This window comes from Boleophthalmus pectinirostris, unplaced genomic scaffold (genome assembly GCF_026225935.1).
Source record: "Boleophthalmus pectinirostris isolate CB_2022bp ecotype Guang Dong unplaced genomic scaffold, ASM2622593v1 HiC_scaffold_22, whole genome shotgun sequence".
NCBI classification, from domain to species: Eukaryota; Metazoa; Chordata; class Actinopteri; order Gobiiformes; family Gobiidae; genus Boleophthalmus; species Boleophthalmus pectinirostris.
The window spans coordinates 4883240-4905013 of NW_026571190.1; the positions used below are offsets into that span (position 1 = coordinate 4883240).

General features: G+C 39.9%; 1 protein-coding gene across 1 annotated transcript in view; it reads right to left on the bottom strand.

Annotated features, from left to right (window-relative positions):
* Positions 1 to 330: 330 nt before the first annotated feature.
* Positions 331 to 21774, bottom strand: part of cacna1hb (calcium channel, voltage-dependent, T type, alpha 1H subunit b) — a 218369-nt gene continuing 196925 nt past the window's right edge. Inside the window, exons 31-36 of the mRNA XM_055157997.1 lie at positions 10333 to 10411; positions 9971 to 10092; positions 9452 to 9754; positions 8172 to 8322; positions 1989 to 2548; positions 331 to 1085 (exon numbers count right to left, since the gene is read on the bottom strand). Coding sequence (XP_055013972.1) covers positions 477 to 1085; positions 1989 to 2548; positions 8172 to 8322; positions 9452 to 9754; positions 9971 to 10092; positions 10333 to 10411 — 1824 coding nt within the window. The 3' untranslated portion in view covers positions 331 to 476. The remainder of the gene's footprint in view (positions 1086 to 1988; positions 2549 to 8171; positions 8323 to 9451; positions 9755 to 9970; positions 10093 to 10332; positions 10412 to 21774) is intronic.

The following is a 21774-nucleotide window of genomic DNA, read 5'->3' on the forward strand; positions in this document are numbered from 1 at the left end:
AAATGATTAAACAGTGTAAAACGTAAAGGATTATTCACAAAGGCTTGTTACAGTCACATGTGATGGAGTGTATTTGGCGAGGTCGGCAGTGAGATTCATGAGAAAAACAGTATCAAAATCAGTTTATAATACAGTATGCAATAACCCTGTAAAGCTTCACCATATTATTAGTATTCATGCTCAGAGCCTTTTCATCACCTCTTTAATGCCCACAAAAACTTGCCTTGTCTTCAGAAGCTGATGAGAAATGCTTTAGGCTTATATTTCAAATTTGTGGTGTGATTGTGAGTGCTGTGACCTAGGCTGGGGTGAGGGAGCAGGCAGGTCCAGATGGTTTGTGAGTGTGTGAGAGCTAAAGCTATGACCATGAGAGGAGAGGACGTGATTGTGCATGTGTGCTGCTGCACGGACGAAGTCAGAGCCACTTCACACGTGGGATTGGATGAATGATGTGAGAGAAGCCTAAAATGACTAGTTCAGTCGTCTACAGAGCTGCCATCAGGAGGGTTGGGAGAGAGGCTAGTGGCATCAAATGACAGAGTCCGTCTCCTCAGCTCCACGCTGCTGTCCGTGAGCTGGGTGGTCATGGTAACGGGCTGGTCGTCGGGGGGCGGGCTGACCCTGTGTTTCCTGTTCCTGCCCGACACCGGGGACAGTGATTGGCTGAGGCGTCCTGGCAGGTGTCTGCTCGTGTCCCCCGTGTGTGGGGGCGCGTGGGCCGAGCTGGTGATGCGGCTGACCTCAGAGTCTGTCTCGTCTCCCTCGGGCGTGTGCTGGGGCGCGCTCAGTCTGCTGGGGAGGGGAGAGTCAGGGTGAGAGACACTGAGGCTCTGAGGTGCCTCTGCTGTCTCTGTTGTCTGTGTTGTCTCCGCTGCGTCCGGCGTGGGCTCTGAGCTTCGGCAGCGGCTGTGACTGGTGCTGGTGCTCCTACAGGAGATGACCCTCTGGGTGTGGGCACACTTGAGCGTGTGCACACTGGAGGAGCGTCTGCGCTGGGGTGAGGCTGAGGGCACAGTCAGATGTGTGTCTGCTGTTAGCTCCTCTGTACTGCCACTCTGCTCCACAGAGTCACTGCGCACCGCCTCCTGAGAACAAAAGGCAGACATGAGCACACAGCAGAGTAACAGAGCTCGTCTGCTTTAAGTCATGTTTAAAGACACAGTCAGGCCTGTGCCAGTTCTCCTCTGCTAATGTTCAACCTGTTTAAACTCAATCTGCCCCTGTGTCACTAAGAACACATCAAACGCCTGATAAATATACTGACTGTAACATCACATCTAAGGAGGACTTCCTCAGACATTCCCTTTAAACCTCATTCTCATGGAGCATTTGTTTAGCAGGTTTTTTGTAACATAAATTGTCAAGTGTCACGTAGTAGAAATGTCAAACTGGTGGGTTGTCCTCAGGCAGGAAGTGATGTTACATTAAAGAGAGAATGAATCTCAGATGAAAACTTTTGGGGCTTTTCTGAATGTTTTGTCAGTACTTGATCTATTGAAGAGTTTTCCATTTAAAGAGCAGCACCTCACACAGGGACAGTCAGTGTGGAGTTTGTCTGCACCATATTTGGGCTTTCCTGTCTTCTTCTGGGGCTGAGCGGGGAGAGACATACTGTAAGAATCCTCCTCCCACAGCAGGATGAACTGTGCAGCAGTGCTCAAGTTAAAGGAGCAATTACTCAAACGGATGTGAGTATTTTAAAGTGTATTCAAATAAAAATCACTTGAACTCTATATGTACAACATCCAGGACACAGAGGTTATTGCTAAATGTGTCCCTGCACGTATCTTGACAGTAAATACATTTTTATAAAGCCTCACAGAGAATCAATGCAATGTTGACCCGTTCGTCACTGAACATTTTGCAGATTTTAGAAAACACTTGACACAGACAATGTAAAGTTATATTTAAATTTTGTAGCACTTTAAATCACTTCTTTTTGAGATGATATACTGCACATATATATAAGTAAAGCTTCTCTGTGGTACCTGTCTGCGGAGCTGTCGTCCGGTCGTGTGGAAGGAGGCGGGCCTCTGGGGCCCTGAGCGCTCAGGGACGTAGGAGGGGCTCAGCTTGTTCCTGTCCAGACTGTCTTCAGGACTGAGCCAGCGCTGGGGCCTCCTGCTGCTGGTGTGTGTGGGGCTGTGTTTGAGAGAGCCCTGTCTGTCCATGCTGTAACTGGACACGAGCTTCGGCCGCCCCCCCCCGCCGTCCTGTGCCAGCCTGTACCCGTCCACGCTGCGGGTGGAGCTGAGGCGGTGGCGGTTGATGCGGCGCGTGGGGCTGAAGCGGTAGCCGTCGATGCTGTGGGCGGAGTTGAGTCTGTGGCGGTGGATGCGGTGGGCGGGGCTTAGTCGGTAGCCCTCCACGCTGTCGGAGGGGCTGAGTCGGATGGAGGAGCAGCGGTCGATGCTCTGGAAGGGGCTGAGGCAGATCATGGGCCTGCTGCTGCGGCCTGTGCCCAGCGACGCATGACTGATGCTGGGCAGAGCTCCAGGGACCTGCAGCAGAGAGCTGGCCCCGCTGGAACCCAGGGACGACACAGAGCCTGTGCACAAGAGCACAACAACAGGGATCAACTACTGTGCACTTTTCATAAGGAATGTATGCAGCTAAACATGTGTCATTCACAGCACAGGTGTTCCACTGCAGTCCCCACACAGCGATGCAAAACACTATAAAAGTGTGTGTGAAAAGTCGTCCTGGAGTCTTTGTTCAGGTGTGTGTCCCACTCTGAACACATCAGCAAACACAGACTTTTAACTACACACACAGCAGGAACCTGAATATGCTCCTGTGGGTTTTTAAAGTCCACACTAATCCTGACCTGACTCTCCAATAGTACAAAAGTTGTATGTTCAGTTTCCCACATCAACCCAAACATGCAAGGTACAAGCCTCATACAAGGTACAAGCCTCCAGCTGAGGTGGTCCTGAGCAGCAGATGGGTCTCTGGGCTCTGCACTGTGGTGTTCACTATTGCCCAGCTGCACTGAAGGACGGGTCAAATACAGAGGACTAATTTCTCTATGGGGACAATATAACGTGCCTTAACTTACATTATCAGTGTGTTTGAATGTGTCCAGTGTTTTCACAGGATTTGAAGTCTATGCACACAGGGCTGAAGTCCAAACTGATCCCACGGTGGGGGGGCCCGGAACGGGCTCCTGGCTACACTGTTAAATAAACATTTATTTGGAGTGGCTCCGCCCTCACCTTGTGTTAGCGTAAATCTCCCTGAGGTGACATGCAGACACACACACACATTAGCTCAGAGACGTCCTGCTAAATGCTCTTTGCTTCTGTTCAATAACAGTTGGTGAAATAGGAGCCAGGCTGTTTGGGGGAATTACCTTCTGCCAAGGAGCCCTGTGCCAGCCTGTGTTTGTCTGAGAGTGGGATTACATAAACACAATGCTGACGACTTGGGTTTTTATCACTTTTTCAATTGGCTTAAATTGGACACTAATATAATCTGTTCTGCTTGAATCACTAAATCAAAATAAAAAGTATTTATTGAAGATTTTAGTTTAAAAAAGTTAAAAGCTGTATTATGATATTAATACTGTACAGTATGTTTGGAATACTGTTACATCCAAATCATCTCATCCACTATGCCATATCAACAGGCCTTTTAATAATACACTTGCCTAAAAATGTTCCATAATATAGCATTTAATCTAGAATTTCTGAAATCACTAGTGTTTTTAATTTAAATAATCATCTACTTATCTGACCTGTAACTTGGCCTCGTGCCTCGTCTTTATGAACACAAACAGGTAGAAGAACCAGACTGATGTTTCTGTACGGCTGTATTCTGAATTCTTAATTAAACCAACCGAGTAGTCGTGTAGCAAAAGCTCACAAAATGAATCTGTATCTCCATGTATCTGACCCAAACTGCACTTGTAAGACTACACCTGCAGGGGGAGCGCATGTTAAAACTACTATTGACAGGTGACAGGTGCGGTTATGACCCCTATGACGGACGGCTGCAGGCACAAAGGATTCTTAAAACTTTCAGTCCTACACCGGAGTGAGAGGAGCTGTATTTTTAAAAATTGTCTGGTAAAAGACAGTTTTTTGTTGTTAAGACCACAGCTTCCTCACAGGGATTATCTTGTCTCATCTGCACCTGTTAATTATCTTCTGCATCACTAAAGAAAAAAACTAAACCAAAACAGTGTACCTATAAGCAACAATTAGAAAGAGAATACATCCATCTGCAATCATACAACAAAATAGTAGCATGTGTGACGTGAGCGCCGGGCCTTGGAAACGCTTTGATGGCCGCTGGTGTTGACGTGGCGGGGCTGTCTGACATTTATTACTGGCTCTGGCTCAAGTCGGGTCGGAACAAAACAAAGACTGACAAATCCAGAACTTGATGTTCCTTGCTCCAGGAAATAGATTTGAGAGTATTAAGAGCAGAACTAGCAGCCTCTGTAACAGCAATATCCCAGAGCACTCAGGCCGACACAGCTGAGCCTCAACAAACACTTTTCACTCTTTTTACTCCAACTCCAACATTCTTTTTTCTTATTTTTATTATTGTTGTAGGTAGTAGTAGTAGTAGTAGTAGTAACAGCAGTAGAAGTAACAGCAGTAGAAGTAGTAGTAGTAACAGCAGTAGAAGTAACAGCAGTAGAAGTAGTAATAGTAGTAGTAGTAGTAGTAGTAGTAGTAGTAGTAGTAGTAGTAGTAGTAGTAGTAGTAGTAATAGTAGTAGTAGTAGTGATAGTAATAGTAGTAGTAGTAGTGATAGTAATAGTAGTAGTAGTGGTAGTAACAGTAGTAGTAGTAGTAATAGTAGTAGCAGTAGTAGTAACAGTAGTAGTAGTAGTAATAGTAGTAGCAGTAGTAGTAATAGTAGTAGTAGTAGTGATAGTAATAGTAGTAGTAGTAGTGTTAGTAATAGTAGTAGTAGTAGTATAGTAGTAGTAGTAGTAGTAGTAGTAGTAGTAGTAGTAGTAGTAGTAGTAGTAGTAGTAGTAGTAGTAGTAGTAGTAGTAGTAGTAGTAGTAGTAGTAGTAGTAGTAGTAGTAGTAGTAGTAGTAGTAGTAGTAGTAGTAGTAGTAGTAGTAGTAGTAATAGTAGTAGTAGTAGTAGTAGTAGCAGTAGTAGTAGTAGTAGTAGTAGTAGTAGTAGTAGTAGTAGTAGTAGTAGTAGTAGTAGTAGTAGTAGTAGCAGTAGTAGTAGTAGTAGTAGTAGTAGTAGTAGTAGTAGTAGTAGTAGTAGTAGTAGTAGTAGTAGTAGTAGTAGTAGTAGTAGTAGTAGTAGTAGTAGTAGTAGTAGTAGTAGTAGTAGTAGTAGTAGTAGTAGTAGTAGTAGTAGTAGTAGTAGTAGTAGTAGTAGTAGTAGTAGTAGTAGTAGTAGTAGTAGCAGTAGTAGTAGTAGTAGTAGTAGTAGTAGTAGTAGTAGTAGTAGTAGTAGTAGTAGTAGTAGTGGTAATAGTAGTAGCAGCAGCAAAATTAGTATTAGTAGTAGTAGTAGCAGCAGAAGTAGTAGTAGTAGTAGCAGCAGGAGAAGTAGTAGTAGTAGTAGTAGCAGCAGGAGTAGTAGTAGTAGTAGTAGTAGTAGCAGCAGCAGGAGAAGTAGTAGTAGTAGTAGTAGTAGTAGTAGTAGTAGTAGTAGTAGTAGTAGTAGTAGCAGCAGCAGGAGAAGTAGTAGTAGTAGTAGCAGCAGGAGTAGTAGTAGTAGTAGTAGTAGTGGTAGTAGTAGTAGTAGTAGTGGGTAGTTCTCAAGTAGAATCAATTGTACAACTTAATTCATTTGAATGTACTTCTCAGTAGTTTTTTGTACCATACTTTTACTCCTACTTGAGAGGTATTTAACAGTACTTTTACTTGAGTAAAAGCTGTGCTTCTTCTTCTCACTGTGAGTACCTCTACATGGACAAAAGCTTTACGTCGACAACATTAAATTGTCTTTGCTTTTACTGCATTTATTGTTACCGCTTTGAGTGACAGTTTCCACAAATACTTTCACACCTGAGCAATATCTCGCACCGCTAATTTACACTTCTTCTTGAGTAACAGAATTGTGAAATACTGCTGCTCATACTTGTGCCAGTAAAATAGTACAAGAGCAAGTACAAGAGTCAGTGTTAGTTTTACACATGATGTGAGCACTTAAAAAGCACTTAAGAACTGCTAAATGACTCTTTATATGATCTGAAAAATGTAAGTGCAGCAGCAGCAGCAGTAGTAGTAGTAGTAGTAGTAGTAGTAGTAGCAGCATCAGCAGCAGAAGTAGTAGTAGTAGTAGTAGTAGCAGCAGGAGTAGTAGTAGTAGTAGTAGCAGCATCAGCAGCAGAAGTAGTAGTAGTAGTACCAGCAGCAGCATCAGCAGCAGAAGTAGTAGTTTTAGTAGTAGTAGTAGTAGTAGCAGCAGGAGTAGTAGTAGTAGTAGTAGTAGTAGTAGCAGCAGCAGGAGAAGTAGTAGTAGCAGCAGCAAAATTAGTATTAGTAGTAGTAGTAGCAGCAGAAGTAGTAGTAGTAGTAGTAGTAGTAGTGGTATCAGCAGAAATAGTAGTAGTAGTAGTAGTGGTAGCAGCAGAAATAGTAGTAGTAGTAGCAGCAGCAGCAGAAGTCGTAGTAATAGCAGTGGTAGTAGTAGTAGTAGTAGTAAGGTTTGGTCAAGTGGTAACGGAGGGAAACAGGGTCAGATTTTTGACATTCAAATGTCTCTTATTCAGAAACTAGAGGGACTATTGAAATAAGTAAAGTATCAGAATGTAGGAAAGAGTTACACTCCAACAGGGTCAAGTTAAACCTGTGATATTCTTTCAAGTTGTTGACAAAAAATTTAAAAACTCATGTCGGTAACGGAGGGAATGAAATATGCAGCACTTTTTGGGCAATAAATCCAAACAGTGATAACTCTTGGTTCTCACTTACATATCCTTAACAAACTGGTTTGAATATTTGCTTCATATAGTTTTCTACCATATGGTACAAGATTAGGTTGAAAAACCTCTTACTTTTTGAGTTATGAGATTTTTTATTAAGAAAGGTCATGGTAACGGAGGGAAAAGTAACGGAGGGAAAATTGTGCAAGCAAGTAGAAGGTGCAGGATTTTACATCATTTGTCGCTTTTTTCTTCCAAATACTTTAATATTACTTCAAAATGAAAGGAAACTATTTCTATAAAATATGTCAGTCCTTCCAAGCAAATTTTTATTATTTTAAATACATTTTTTTTTTAAATCCTGTACCTTCATCAACAGTTCAAAGATGGAATAACACAAGATATGATGAAATACATCCATTTATTGACATGATTTTCAGGTCTTTGAAATTTGGGAAATAATTTTTGTTCCATGTTTCATACATGGTCTGTTTAAAACATATGGGACTTTAGAACCAAAAATGGTACAGAAAAAAGATCAACAGTTTCATAAACTAGAATACATATGTATCTGTTCAATACATTTTTATATCAGACGCATTAACTTGAATTTTTGGCCTTGATGTTTACTTCTGCTTGACTGGGCCCAGTAGTAGTAGTAATAGTAGTAGTAGTAGCAGCAGAAGTAGGAGTAGTAGTAATAGTAGTAGCAGTAGTAGTGGTGGTTTCAGCAGAAGTAATAGTAGTAGTAGTAGTAGTTGTAGTAATAGCAGTGGCAGTAGTAGTAGTAGTAGTAGTAGTAGTAGTAATAGTAGTAGTAGTAGTAGAAGTAGTAGTAGTATTAGTAGTAGTAGCAAAAGTAGTAGTAGTAGTAGTATCAGTAGTAGCAGCAGCAGAAGTAAGAGTAGTAGTAGTAGTAGTAGTAGTAGTAGTAGTAGTAGTAGCAGCAGCAGAAGTAGGAGTAGTAGTAGTAGTAGTAATAGTAGTAGTAGTAGTAGTAATAGTAGTAGTAGTAGTAGTTGGAGAGCAAGTACAAGACTCAGTGTTAGTTTTACACATAATGTGAGCACTTAAGGAGCACTTAAGAACTGCAAAATTACTCTTTATATGATCTGAAAAATGTAAGTCTTTGTGAAATGTGATTCATCTCCAAGGCTTTATTGTAGAAGTAGTACAATTCTGCAAACCCTCTACTTTTTAAATCCAGACTTTGCTTCTCTCGTCAGTCTATTAGCGGAGGCAATGGTCCATTCAGAATCCACTTTAGCTCGGAAGTTCAAATGCTCCTAATCATTTTGCCATAAAGAGAGAAGTGGAGTTACCTGAGTAGCTGTATTTGGAGTAGGGCTCGTGGCCAATGGGAGGGTACGGGGTGCACCGCAGAGGCTGCACATGGCTGTCGCTGGGGAGAGACAGCATGCGGCCTATGCTCAGCAGGTTGCCATGGGAACGCTCATCTTCCTCCGCAGGCACCTGCACACATCATCGTTGGAGCTGTCATCATTACACTCACCTTTGCTCTCCCACCTTTCATACAGGCAGGAAATGACATCACCAAATCTCTTCACCTCATCAAGGCCAGGAAATACAAAGGTCACATGAAACTATGGGACTTTTCTGTTTCTTGCTTTATGAATGAGTGGAAATGTTGTGGTCCAATGACATGACTGTAGTGAAGTCCCATTATCCTTATATGAGAAAACAAATGGTTTAACCTCTCAGACCTAAGGGCAATTTTACTACATTTGTTCTCACCGGGAAATTCTCTTAATTTTGTTATTAAAACTCCCCTTTTACCCCCTAATGAAGCGTTGTACATCCTTTTTATCAGTACAACCTGTTATTTCACATTCTGCATGCTGGAGTTGTGTCATATGGCTGTAATAAAAGACACAGGACCAGGACCAAAAAAAACAAAACAAAACTCTTTCATATAAAACCCACAGCAAACATGTATAAACATTTTGGATATAAAAAAAATGCTTAGTTTAGGGCCTTAGCTACAAAAGTGCAAAATATCAAGACTGTAAGTAAATAAAAAATATCCTTATTGCCTCAAAACTAAAAAAAAAAAAAAAAACGTGCAATGGCCCCATGATTTTCCTGGTGTCAGTCATGGAAACAGCTGGTGTCAGGTCCAGGACACAGAGCCACATCACTTCCTGCATTTTCCATGGAGTTTATTACATTTGGATTTGGACATTTTGACTGACATAAACCTTTCAAATAAAAATAGCAAAGGATGCACAATTACACAGACTAAGATGCACAAACTTATTTGAGAAATAAGTGCACTTAGAGCGACTTTTTCAATTGTTTTGAAAACAGACGCTCAGAGCATCGACCATTTTGACTCACTACACTCTTTAGCACAGTTTGGGCCAATCAAAATGGACGGAGCGAATGTGTGTGACTGAAAACAAAATTCCTATTAAACACATGTTTTCCCTACATCAACAGCTTTTCAAGGAAAAAACAGTTTCTATCTTATATAAAATATAAAACCTATTGTATGGTATATGATCCGGTCAATGTGGAAGGGTAAATACTGGTGAATGTGAAATCATCCCCACAGCCTGTACCGTCCCAGGGACAGTGTTACCTGTGCAGGTGTGTCTCCGTTGGAGCCCTGCTCTAGGCCCACTGAGGTGGTGCTGTGTCTGCGGGCCGCCTCCTCCCTCTCTCTCTCCCTCTCCTTCTCCCTCTCTCGCTCCTCTCTCTCCTCCATCTCCTCCAGTTGGGCCTCCTTGTTGCTCTCCTCCAGGTGCTTCATGAGGACAGCCACCACCACATTGACCAGGACGAACTGAGCGGTCAGCACGAACGTGACGAAGTACACCGGGGAGATGAGGGGCAGGTAACTCAGGCAGTGGCGGTCCTGGGGCCGGCACTCCCGCAAAGTGTCCTGCAGGATCATATTAAGAGTTTGTGTCGTACATATAAGACGTACTACACAGTAAAACAATAAAACTCTGTGTGAATCCCCACATTACCAGTAAAACATAAGTGTTTGATTAAATCTTGTCCTATTTCTAAATTTGAACAGTGAAAAGAGGCCGAGAGGCCACTAGATGGCACTTTGAGGCCCTGTGTGGAGCTGTAGAGGAGAGAGGTAAGTAACCTTCATAATCCCATTCCAGTTGTCCCCTGTGGACACTCTGAAGAGCGTGAGGAAGGCCATGCCAAAGTTGTCAAAGGTGGCGTGGCGACTAAGGCCTTCACAAGGGTTCTCGTCCGAACACTCTGAAAGAGGATCAGAGAAAGTCAGGGTCGCGCTGACACAACAGGACGACTGTGTGCACACTAGATCTGACTCTAAACTCACTTATAAATATATGCACCACAGCAAGTGTAAGCCTCTTACATAATCAAATAGAGATCTGACTACAGTGTCAGCTGCATGCACACACACACGCACACACACACACACACACGTGCCACCCTCATGCACACACATGCACGTGCACGCACACACACACTAACCCAGTTTTCCAAAGAGCTCAACTCCCAGAGCTGCATAGATGAAGAACAGCAACATGAAGAGCAGACCTAGATTCCCCACCTACAGAGACAGTACAGCACAGATATATACAGAATGAACACAGAAAAACATGAAGTCAACAGACAGAGCACAGAGAACCTAGACACACCCTCAGTCACTTTAAAACACAAGTACTACTGTCAGGAGCTCACTGGAATACACCGCTACTCGTACGAAGTAAACACACTATTCCCCAGCACAAGGTTAATGTAGTTAGAGGTTAGAAAAGCCAGCTTCTAACAGGAGTACCAATGTCTAAGTGATATTTATGTCTAAATTACACCTGTGTACAGCTCCAGTCCAAAGGCATTAGCCACTATATGTACACACACTGGTCAAGAAGGTTAGTCCAAGGTTACTCATATACTGTATTATTAGTTTGTGTAAGTGGTGCGCTCGAATAACAAGTTTTGTTATTTTCAACAACAAAAAACACTGATATTCACAAAAACATCAACAGCCTGGTATGGTTGCATTGAGTGACAGTATTTCTCTTCAAATATTCACTAGAGTCTTTCAAAATAAATTTTTAGGAGTAACTATAGACCATAATTTAAACTGGAAATCGCACATAAATAAAATTAGAAATAAGTTATTCAAAGTGATCACAATTATATACAAATATAGATATATTCTAGATAAAAACAGTCTTTTTATTATATATAACTGGCTGGTAATGCCCTACATACCCTACTCTATTGAGATTTGGAGCAGTACATATAAGACTAATACAAATCCAGTCTTTACCTGCAAAATAAGGCAATAAGAGCAATCACATGATCAGCTTTTAACAAACCAACCAATGTGTTATTTAAAAACCTTCAAACACTGAAATTTTATGATTTAGTCGACCTTTATACTCTGAAAATCATGTTCAAAGTAAACAACAATCTCCTGTCAAAATCTTTACAGAACATGTTCAAAATCCAAAAGAGCCGATACGAACTCAGAGGCACGACCATATTTATCAAAAAGAAAATCAGAACTAACATTATGAAATTTTGTAAATCTGTTAAAGGGGTGGAGCCTCTGGAACAATTGTACAGAAAACCTCAAATTGTGCACCAGTGTCTTTCACTTTATAAAGAAGTTTAAATGTTTAACTCTGGACAGATACATGAAATATGATACTTAGTTTGTGCTGTAGTACTTTGTTGTACTGTTACTGATTTGTTTGTTTCCTCCTGCTGTATTTATGAAGATGAACTGGTGTCAAGATGATACTTTGATAAAGGAATAAAGGGCAGGAATAATAAGCTTAAGCTTCAGCCGACACCTTTTCGGTCTGTTAAATATGACTGTCTGTGAATTAATGTCAAAATATGGGCCCGGTCAAGCAGAAGTAAACATCAAGGCCAAAAATTCAAGTTAATACATCTGATATAAAAATGTATTGAACAGATACATATGTACTCTAGTTTATGAAACTGTTGACCTTTTTTCTGTACCATTTTTGGTTCTAAATTTCCATACGTTTTAAACAGACCATGTATGAAACATATCTTGTGTTATTTGATCTTTGAAATGTTGATGAAGGTACATGATTTTTCAAAAAAAAAAAAATTAAAATTAAAATGATAAAAATTTGCTTAGAAGGACTGACATATTTTATAGAAATAGTTTCCTTTCATTTTGAAGTAATATTAAAGTATTCAGAAGAAAAAAGCGACAAATGATGTAAAATCCTGCACCTTCTACTTGTTTGTACAATTTTCCCTACGTTACTTTTCCCTCTGTTACCATGACCTTTCTTAATAAAAAATCTCTTTACTCAAAAAGTAAGAGGTTTTTCAACCTAATCTTGTACCATATGGTAGAAAACTATATGAAGCAAATATTCAAACCAGTTTGTTAAGGATATGTAAGTGAGAACCAAGAGTTATCACTGACAAAAAAAGTGCTGCATATTTCATTCCCTCCGTTACCGACATGAGTTTTAAAATTTTTTGTCAACAACTTGAAAGAATATCACAGTTTAACTTGACCCTGTTGGAGTGTAACTCTTTCCTACATTCTGATACTTTACTTATTTCAATAGTCCCTCTAGTTTCTGAATAAGAGACATTTGAATGTCAAAAATCTGCCCGTTTCCCTCCGTTACCACTTGACTGGACCCAAATACCTGTTAACGAAATAAATAAATAAATAATAAAATATCAAACTCTATTTAACCAACTTTACCAAAAGCGTGTGCAGTTTCCACACGCTGTATAACCACTTTCTATTTTTGTTACCTTAAGAGCTTTTTCAGTTGTGAACGGACAAAGTGGTCATTTCAAGATAATGGATTCTAAATGAAGGTGACTCTTAGCGGCTGATCATAATTCTGACTTATATTACAGAAATATTTTTACACAGTAAGGTCACTTTGACTTAAAATTTGAATAATAATTGGGAATATTCAACGTTGCGTATATCTTACATCATGTACCATATCGCACAAACCTATTATCCATAAATCTAGAGACAAATTTCTCTGTTTCTGCCTGGTTCCAGTCCTGGTGCATTACAAACCTGCTGACCATTAATTCAAATGACAAAATCGATAGTGTGGGACTGGGCGTGCTCTGCTCTCGTGGTGGGAGGTATGGAGATGGCTGATTAGATGATATACGCGGTTAGCGCCAAAGCACGTGGAGCCTGGAGCACTTAACACAGTCCGGGCCCGGTCCACGGCAGCGCTCTGTCACTTCAAAGACAAACGCTATTACAGCCGTTCCAGAGCCGCTGAGGGGCCACGTGCGCAGACAAAGAGCAGGCGAGTGCTACGGAGACGGGATCTGGAAGAAGGGCTGGGGCAATCTCCTCCTGATAATTCGGCTTTGAAGGCAGACTATAGAAAATCATTTGTACAAAATGCATAGAAAATATTGACACATTGTGAATAGGGGCAATTTCGGTACAAATTCGGTTCTGTTGTCTGAACTCTCCGCGGGATGAATCCAGCTGGAGAAATACATTTGCCTCGGAACGCCTTAAGAATGTGTTCATTCGTTCATTCGTTTTTCAATATAAAACCAAAAATAAGAAAACAAAAAAAACAACTATTTTCTTCATTATTTGTCTCCAAAACCAAAATGAAAAAAAGGATAACAGATAATGATTCTTGGACTAGACCAGGACTGGTCCCGGTCTCAGTCCTGGTCTCAGTTCTGGTCTCAGTCCTGATCTCAGTCCCGGTCTGGTTCCAGTCTGGTCCCGGTATCAGTTCTGGTCTCAGTTCTGGTCTCAGTTCTGGTCTCAGTTCTGGTCTGGTCCCAGTCTCAGTCCTGGTCTCAGTCCTGGTCTGGTTCCAGTCTGGTCCCAGTCTCAGTTCTGGTCTCAGTTCTGGTCTGGGCCCAGTTTCAGTCCTGGTCTCAGTTCTGGTCTGGTCTCAAGCTCAGTCCCAGTCTCAGTACCGGTCTGGTCCTGGTCCGGTCCCGGTTTCAGTCCTGGTCTAGTCCCAGTCTCAGTCTTAGTCCTGGTCTTAGTCTCAATCTAGTCTCAGTCTCAGTCCCGGTCTGGTCCCAGTCTGGTCCTGGTCTCAGTCCTGATCACCCGACAGCCTACGCAGGCACACCCCCGGGCCCATCCCGACACTCAGTCCTGGTTTAGTCCTGGTTCAGTCCGGCATCTCAGTTTTACAGAAACGGCCATTATCCATTTTTTCCATTATTCATTTAAACACAAAATCGAAAACAGAAAAACAAATTGTTATCTGTTTTTTCATCTTGGTTTACGAGACAAATAATGAAAAAATTAGTTGTTTTTTCATTGTCTTATTTTTGGTTTTTTGGTTTTAAATATCACGATATTTCGGTTATTGTTGCATCCCTAGTAAATATGTACATGCATTTGACATATATTTTGTGTGTGAAAACTGTGTCACCACTACAGGATTGGTTTAACGGTTTGACAGATTCAGTTTTTGGTTAAAGTACAACAACAAAAAATGTAAAATAGTAATAATAAAGCAAAAGAAAAAAAACCAAAAGAAAACAAAAAGAAAAATAAGTAACAATATAATGAAATGAAATGAAATAAGAAAATTTAATAAACAAAATGAATTAAAAGGCTTTGTGCCTTTTCCTTTTTTCTTTTAGATTCATTTGATGTATTATTACTGCTTGGTTATTTTATTTGATATACTTTCTGCGATTTTAAGGTTTCAGGGTCACAGGGATATGAATGTTGTTGTTGTTGTTGTGGTTGTCATGTAGGTCAAGCTTATTTTTTCTGCTTTCCCGATCCACAGACACAATGTGACAGTACTAAATGTCAAAATGAAGACGTTGACGCATCTCAGTAAAAGTGGAATGAAACTAAAAAGGGCCCACGTGGACATTTAATCAAGAATAGTGCTTTTTTTTTTTTTTGAACTTCGTGTCACCGTCAGATAATCGCAGCTGGCCAGGCTACCTTTTGCCCCTCAACTAGTCACCTCTAAAACTCTTCAAATGTCCTCTCCTCTGCCTCACCTCCTCCTGCACATCAGCACAACCATCCTGCGTCTGAGCCAGGGGTGGGCAATTCTTTTTTGCATTGGGGAAACATGAGAAACAGAAAATAATGTGGAGGGTTGGGACAAAACGCTTAACTCAATTCTGCATAATATCAATTGTATTTCTTCATAAAAAGCAGTAAACAGTTAGTGACGGGCAAATGAGTCAGAGCTCTGGAGCACGTCTCGTTCTTTCTGAAACAAATTGCTCTGAAGCTCTGCCTCGGAGCTCGTCTCGCAGCAGCCGCTCACGTGACCAAAGTGTGGAAGTGTCGGTCCCTCCCCTGACTGCTTCACTCTGCGTGTCGATCGCTTCAGTGTATCGAAGCGTTTCATTGGCTCAGTGAATGTTCCGCTCTGTGATTGGTTCAGAGTGTTTCAGAGTGTTCAGTGCACTTCTGTGGTTTGACGAGCGCTAAACTGCTACAGTATAAAAGATGCACCAATATTTCTTAAAAATGTTTAGTAGTGAGGAGTACTGTGTGACGTTAGTGGTGATTTTGGTGACTTTTGGCGACTTTTGGTGTTTGTTTCCTTTTTCGATGGCATCTACAAGTGGAAAAAAGTGATCCATGGTTTGGGATCACTTTGATCTAATTCCACCTAACAAGGTAACACCTATTTTCTTATTTACAGCTGCTATTTATGTTGCTCTTTACATATTATTTTAAATCATCATTATTATTGTTGTTGTTAGGTACGGTGTCGCTCTGCACACAAGTATTGTCTTACACTAACAATACTTCATCGATGCTGAGACACCTGCGGCCAATGGTTAAATTTGTCCACTAGAGGTCAGTGTTTCTCCGAGGCCTCAGACACGTCCCACCATTTGAGACAATATTGCGACTGAGGTGTCAATGCTTCACGAAGGCTCCATTCGCCCATCACTAGTAAATAGCATTGTTTTGACGAGCTGGTTAGACTGGGAAGAGTTTATGTTCTGACTAAGCAATGAAAAAAGTGAGATTGCCTTACAAAAAACGTCATTTAAAAAAACAAAAATAAAAATAGTCCGTGCATGAGGTCAAATGAAAAAAATATGTTTCTTTTGTAATTCTAAATAATCTTAAACGGGCTAGTCAGAGTCAACCAAATGTGGCCCGAGAGCTGGACAATGCCCAGGTCTGATTTAAGCTCTGAGTTCTTCTCTCAAACTGAAAACACTCTGTTCTCCCCTTGTGATGTCATGTGTTAATACAGGAAGTGCTCCGCTGTAGTTTTAAAATCACCTTCAGTGTAAACATTGAGTCTAACTTGAAAAACGGCCACTTTCCTCCAGAGACCAGAGAGAAGAATGATACACACTGAAGGATCAACCTGAGTGCTTCTTACTCTAGCTTATGTAACTTTATTTGTGCAACCAAGTATTTTCAGTATCAAGGCAATTTTTATTTTAAACAGGGTTACCACGGTCATGGAAATCCTGGAAAAGTCATGGATACTGAAAATGTCATTTTCCAGGCCTCAAAAAGTCATGGAATTTTAGAATCTCTTTCACACAATTACAGCGTTTGGTTAAGTTCTCATTAGCCTATTCTGATTATTTCTGAACGTCTGTGCCTTTTCTTTAAAAGAGATGACAATAAATGCACTGACAGGATTTTGAATGATAAAAACTATAAAACCAAACCATAAGGTGAGTGGAAAGGGTTAACACTTCATATTTAGCCCTAAAAGTCTGATCAGTTCTACACATGTAGGTGCTGTAAAGTCATGGAAAATTCACTTTAGGTCATAAAAAACTCATGGAAAAGTTTTGAAATTTTGTCAGTGAAAAAGAGTGGGAACCCTGTTTAAAGGTAGCCAGGCTTTTGCCACCTAGTGACTCCACTAAGTTTCTTTTCTCTCCAGCAACTAGGTCAGGAATCAGAATACACTAGACAGTTTGCAAAAACCCCGGAAGTGTAAGTTCGGGCACCGGCCAATCAGCAAAGAGCCATACATTCTGTGTTGGAAACGATTCCTAAGATCGAGGATTTAAAGTCGGAATAAAGAGAATGTTTGGTGAATTTTATCAAGGGGAAAGACGTTATTGTCCTTCTTCCTACGGGATTTAAGAAAAGCTTAATATACTAGTTAGCCGCGCACTACATGTGTCACGACCAAATAGCAGCGATTGGTAAAATGAAAAAAAGTACCCGCCTATTGTCAAGTGAATGAATCCTAATGCTGCGAGGTCAGACGGTTTCCACAAAGTGAAACCAGCTGATGAATCAGGCTAGTGTAAACTTTAAAGGTCCTATAATATGCAAAATTGAGTCCCTGAGTGATCTTTGAGTAGCCTTTTATTATCTGTGTACATCTCTAAAGCTCAAAAAGCTCTGTTCCACCTTGTGATGTCATGAAACAGTAGTTTTATAGTTAACATTTACCTTTTACCATTAGTTCAGTAGAGATTGGCAAATGATCCAAATGATTCTACTGAAGTTTAAAAACACAGTAGAGCACTTCCTGTATTACTGTATGACAACACAAGGTGGAACAGAGTGTTTTCAGTTTAAGAGAAGAACTCTAAATATGCAGAATTTGTGTGTTAAAAATGTGTCATTGAAACAAAACACGACTTCAGGATTGTTTTTGATGAGGAAACAGCGTAATATTGACCGTTTAAAATGAATTGCGCTTGTACATGTCACAATAATGATTAATATAAGACAGATTGATTGATTCTCCTTGGAGACTGATGATTTTTGTCACATTGTAGAATGGAACATAGTATTTTGAGCTTCGGAGATGTTAACAGAATAATGAAATCGTGCATCTTTTAAGTAGTCACTGCAAGTTCCACCAAACCAGTTTTTAAAAATCCTAGCACTTAAAATGCACAAATTGCCCAGTGGGAGTACAATCCACTTTCTCATTTATCGCACAGTACACATCTAACAGTGTGGGTTGTCCTGCCTTTCTGCCTCTCCCCCATCCTCTCCCTCGCTCAAAGCCTCCCCTGGGGCCCTGGTGAAGTCCCGTGCAGCGTACTGGCTTCCCCGCTCGCACGCTCTATTTTTAACCTTTTTTCCTTCGTGTTTCATCATTCTTTCTGTACGACGCGCTCAAAGCAACAGCTACGCACGCGCCTCCGAGACAGGTATATTGTGAAAACGCAAGCACGTGGAAAAATGAGGATTGCGCTCTCATTGGGGAGTCTAAACAAAAAGGAGTCAGTCCTCATTAATCCTGTCGGAAGAAAATAGTAACAGTGACACGTTGTTTAGGCAGTAGAATGTGGTTTTCAGCATTAAATCATGGCGCTGGCCTTGCCTCTCGTTGATCTCAATACTGCAATTGTCATGTTTAAGGCACATAATATGCAAGTGTATTCAAGACATGTTCAAACCCAGAGAGAGTGAGGACAATTTGAGAGGATCATGGTCTCTTTCACAAAGCTACGGAAGCCGAGAGGGGTCACAACAAACGCAAACGCCGCAACAAATACAAATGCGACAACACAATACAAAGCCACAACAAACCAAAAAAGCCACAACGGAAATGACAGCGGGACTCTATTTTAATGCAAACGCCGCAACAAATACAAACGCCACAACACAAACGCAAATGCCGCAACACATTAAAAAGCCACAACACAACAAAAAGCCACAACGGAAGTGACCGCAGGACTCTATTTTCCAACAGACCAATCAAGCGGCAAGTGAAGAAGAAGAACTACAATGTGAAAAGTAAAGGAACGGAGAATATGGAAACGTAAGTAAAAGTAATTTATTGTTTTATCATTATTCGTTTCACGTTGTAGTTCTTCTTCTTCATTTGCCGCTTGATCGGTCCGTTGGAAAATAGAGTCCTGCGGTCACTTCCGTTGTGGCTTTTTGTTGTGTTGTGGCATTTGCGTTTGTGTTGTGGCGTTTGTATTTGTTGCGGTGTTTGCATTAAAATAGAGTCCCGTGGTCATTTCCGTTGTGGCTTTTTTTGGTGTGTTGTGGCTTTTTTTTGGTTTGTTGAGCGGCGTTTGCGTTTGTTGACCCCTCTCGGCTTCCGTACAAAGCTCATGTGAGGAGCAGACAAAAAAGTCTCCATCAGAGGAACGGTTTGGATGAAACTTTGAAAAGGCTCTAAAACAATTTACCGGAACACATTTATAAAAAAGTATAAGACCAGAAATATAGAGAAGTGCAATAAATTAGGGATGCTCGATTATGGATTTATGAATTATCGCAATTATTTTGTCCAATACTGAAATCACGATTATTCAAATTATAATTTTTTAGTTACTCGATGCATCTAATCAGCATTTCTCTCTAAAAAAAACTCTGTTACTGATAACTTATACAAAACTTTCAATAAAAACTTTCAATTGAAAATAAATATAGGCATGAAATAACATGAAATAACACAGAAAAACATAAATGTATCGAAAACAAACAAACAAAAAAACATATCCAGCTGTTTTATAATCTCTTCTACTGAAAAATTAAATGGTAACACTTTAGTTTAGAGACCACATATTAATACTTAACTAAGTGGTAATTGGTTTGCTAATTAGCTGTTATTAATCAAACACTTGCTTATTAAGATTTCAGTGTCTGCACAAAAACATCTGTTGTAATCTCCACTACTTTAATGGGAAGAAAATAGTGAATGGGTTAGTGCTCGTAAAATACGGCCTTAGACAAAAATGCATTGAAAGTATTTCATAAATACTAACAAAGATGGAATTAAGCACTTATGCATTTTAATATTAACAAGCTATTACTATGTGGTCCCTAATCTAAAGTGTTGCCAATAAAATAAATATACTTATGTATATAAAAAATGTTGCAAAATAAACTTTGTTAAGATTAATCAATTTCAACTCTGAGTTTGGAGATGGTTTGACACACAAATCCAAATCACAATCAAAATTTAATTAATAGGACAGCCTTACAATAAATCATTAGTCTGATTCATCAGCTGGTTTCACTTCGTGGAAACCGTCTGACCTCACAGCGTTAGGCTTCATTCACTCGACAGTAGGCAGGTACTTTTTGTATTTAACCAATCGCTGCTATTTGGTCGTGACGTATGTAATGTGCTAAATCCTGTAGGAAGAAGGACAATAACGTCTTTCCCCTTGATAAAATTCACCAAACATTCTCTTTGTTCCGGCTTTAAATCCTCGATCTCGGGAATCGTTGACAACACAGAATATATTGGTCTTCGCTGATTGGCTGGTGCCTGGACTCACACTTGCAGGGTTTTTGTGAACCGTCTAGTGTATTTTGATTCCTGACCTAGTCGCTGGAGAGAAATGAAATTGAGCGGAGGTACTAGGTGGCTTACCTCACGAAATTCACAGATAAACTACAGTATAACCCTCAATTATACAAAGTGTCTGTGTATGTGCATTTATATATCAATAGGTATGAATACTTGCGTGTACGTTTGTGTGTGTGTGTGTGTGTGTGTGTGTGAACATCGATGTGTATTGAATTGTGTGTCTGTATTGTGTGTATACCAAAAGGATTCAGTAGGTATTATTTTCGGCATTCATAAAAGATGAGTTTTGTTTTTTCTGTTGTCTTCTTTTTCTGCTGTCTTTTATATGTTAATAGGGTTTGGCAAAATAATTGTTAAAACTTCAGCCTAAACCCTTCGGTGTGTAGAATAACTTTAGTGATATGCATACTTTCTGTGTTAAATCATTGTCATATGATTAATGTTTATGTTAAATGACAGAAGAAAAAACTAAACTAAATATCTCTCGGTAGGATATTATCACGATATGCATCTCAATGCCCGATATTTACTAGGATATTTTGGAGAGTATTGTAGATAGGACACTTTTTTGCTTTTAAAATACCTTGACAAGATTTTGGTGTGAATTATTACTGTCATAATCCCAAGAATTCAAGTAAAAAACATATTTCTTCATGTTGCTGCACTGAAATGAATCATGGGATATGTAGTTCTAGATGTTTATAAGCTCTTGCTACTATAAAACAATGAATTTAAGCAAAGAAACTTGTAATTCAATATATTGTGACAGTCCACGATATTATTGTGAGACTTGACGATACAATATCACGATATTTCGCTATAATTTCACTTAATTTGAGCCCTGTGACTTTTTTGGTATCGATACCTGCTCAAATGAGTATCTAGTTTCAATACAATTATCTGAATTTTTGATGCTTTTGACAACCCTACTTTGCAAATGAAAAAGGACATGCAAAATAAAACGAACACTGCGCTATTTTTACACTAACAAAAATACATTGAATGACTTTTTTTTTCTCAAAACAGCATGGCTCCACATTGTTTGAGATAGAAAGTGCTAGAATATTTGGTGTAGCTTCCAATTAGAATATCCAGAAGGTGTCAGACTGGGGCTTTTGTAATACAACAAAGGGAAAAGTGTCTGTATTCTTGCAATAATTATTTTGTCATTTGTTATTAGACAGTTTTAAAAGAACAGACGACGGGATGATTACTTTTTTATTCAGTCCTTCTTTGTATTTGTCTTGAGTGAATCTTATATGGACATTTTAGAGTCTATACTTATTTATTCATTTGTATTACTGCTGATCGTGTTGTGTTTATGTCTCTTGCACATTCCCAAATTTGAGTTAAAGTCCCACCGTGTAACTTTTGAGGATAAAAAAATATGGTTATTCAATTTTATGTTTTTACTGCACAAACAAACACGCGTTGTTGCTGAGAGCGAGTTTGCATTTCCACAAACTTGACTTTATTTGGCCTCAACTTGTTTGTCTCCATACAAATGTTGTTCCTTTGGCTATAATATTCCACAATGTGACGTAAAGGATCAAGCTCCATGGAGAATCAATCAATCAATCAATCTGTCTTATATTAATTATGATTGTGACATGTACAAGCACAGTTCATTTTAAAGGGCCCAGATTTTGCTGTTTCCTCATCAAAAACAATCCTGAAATCAATGACATTTTTA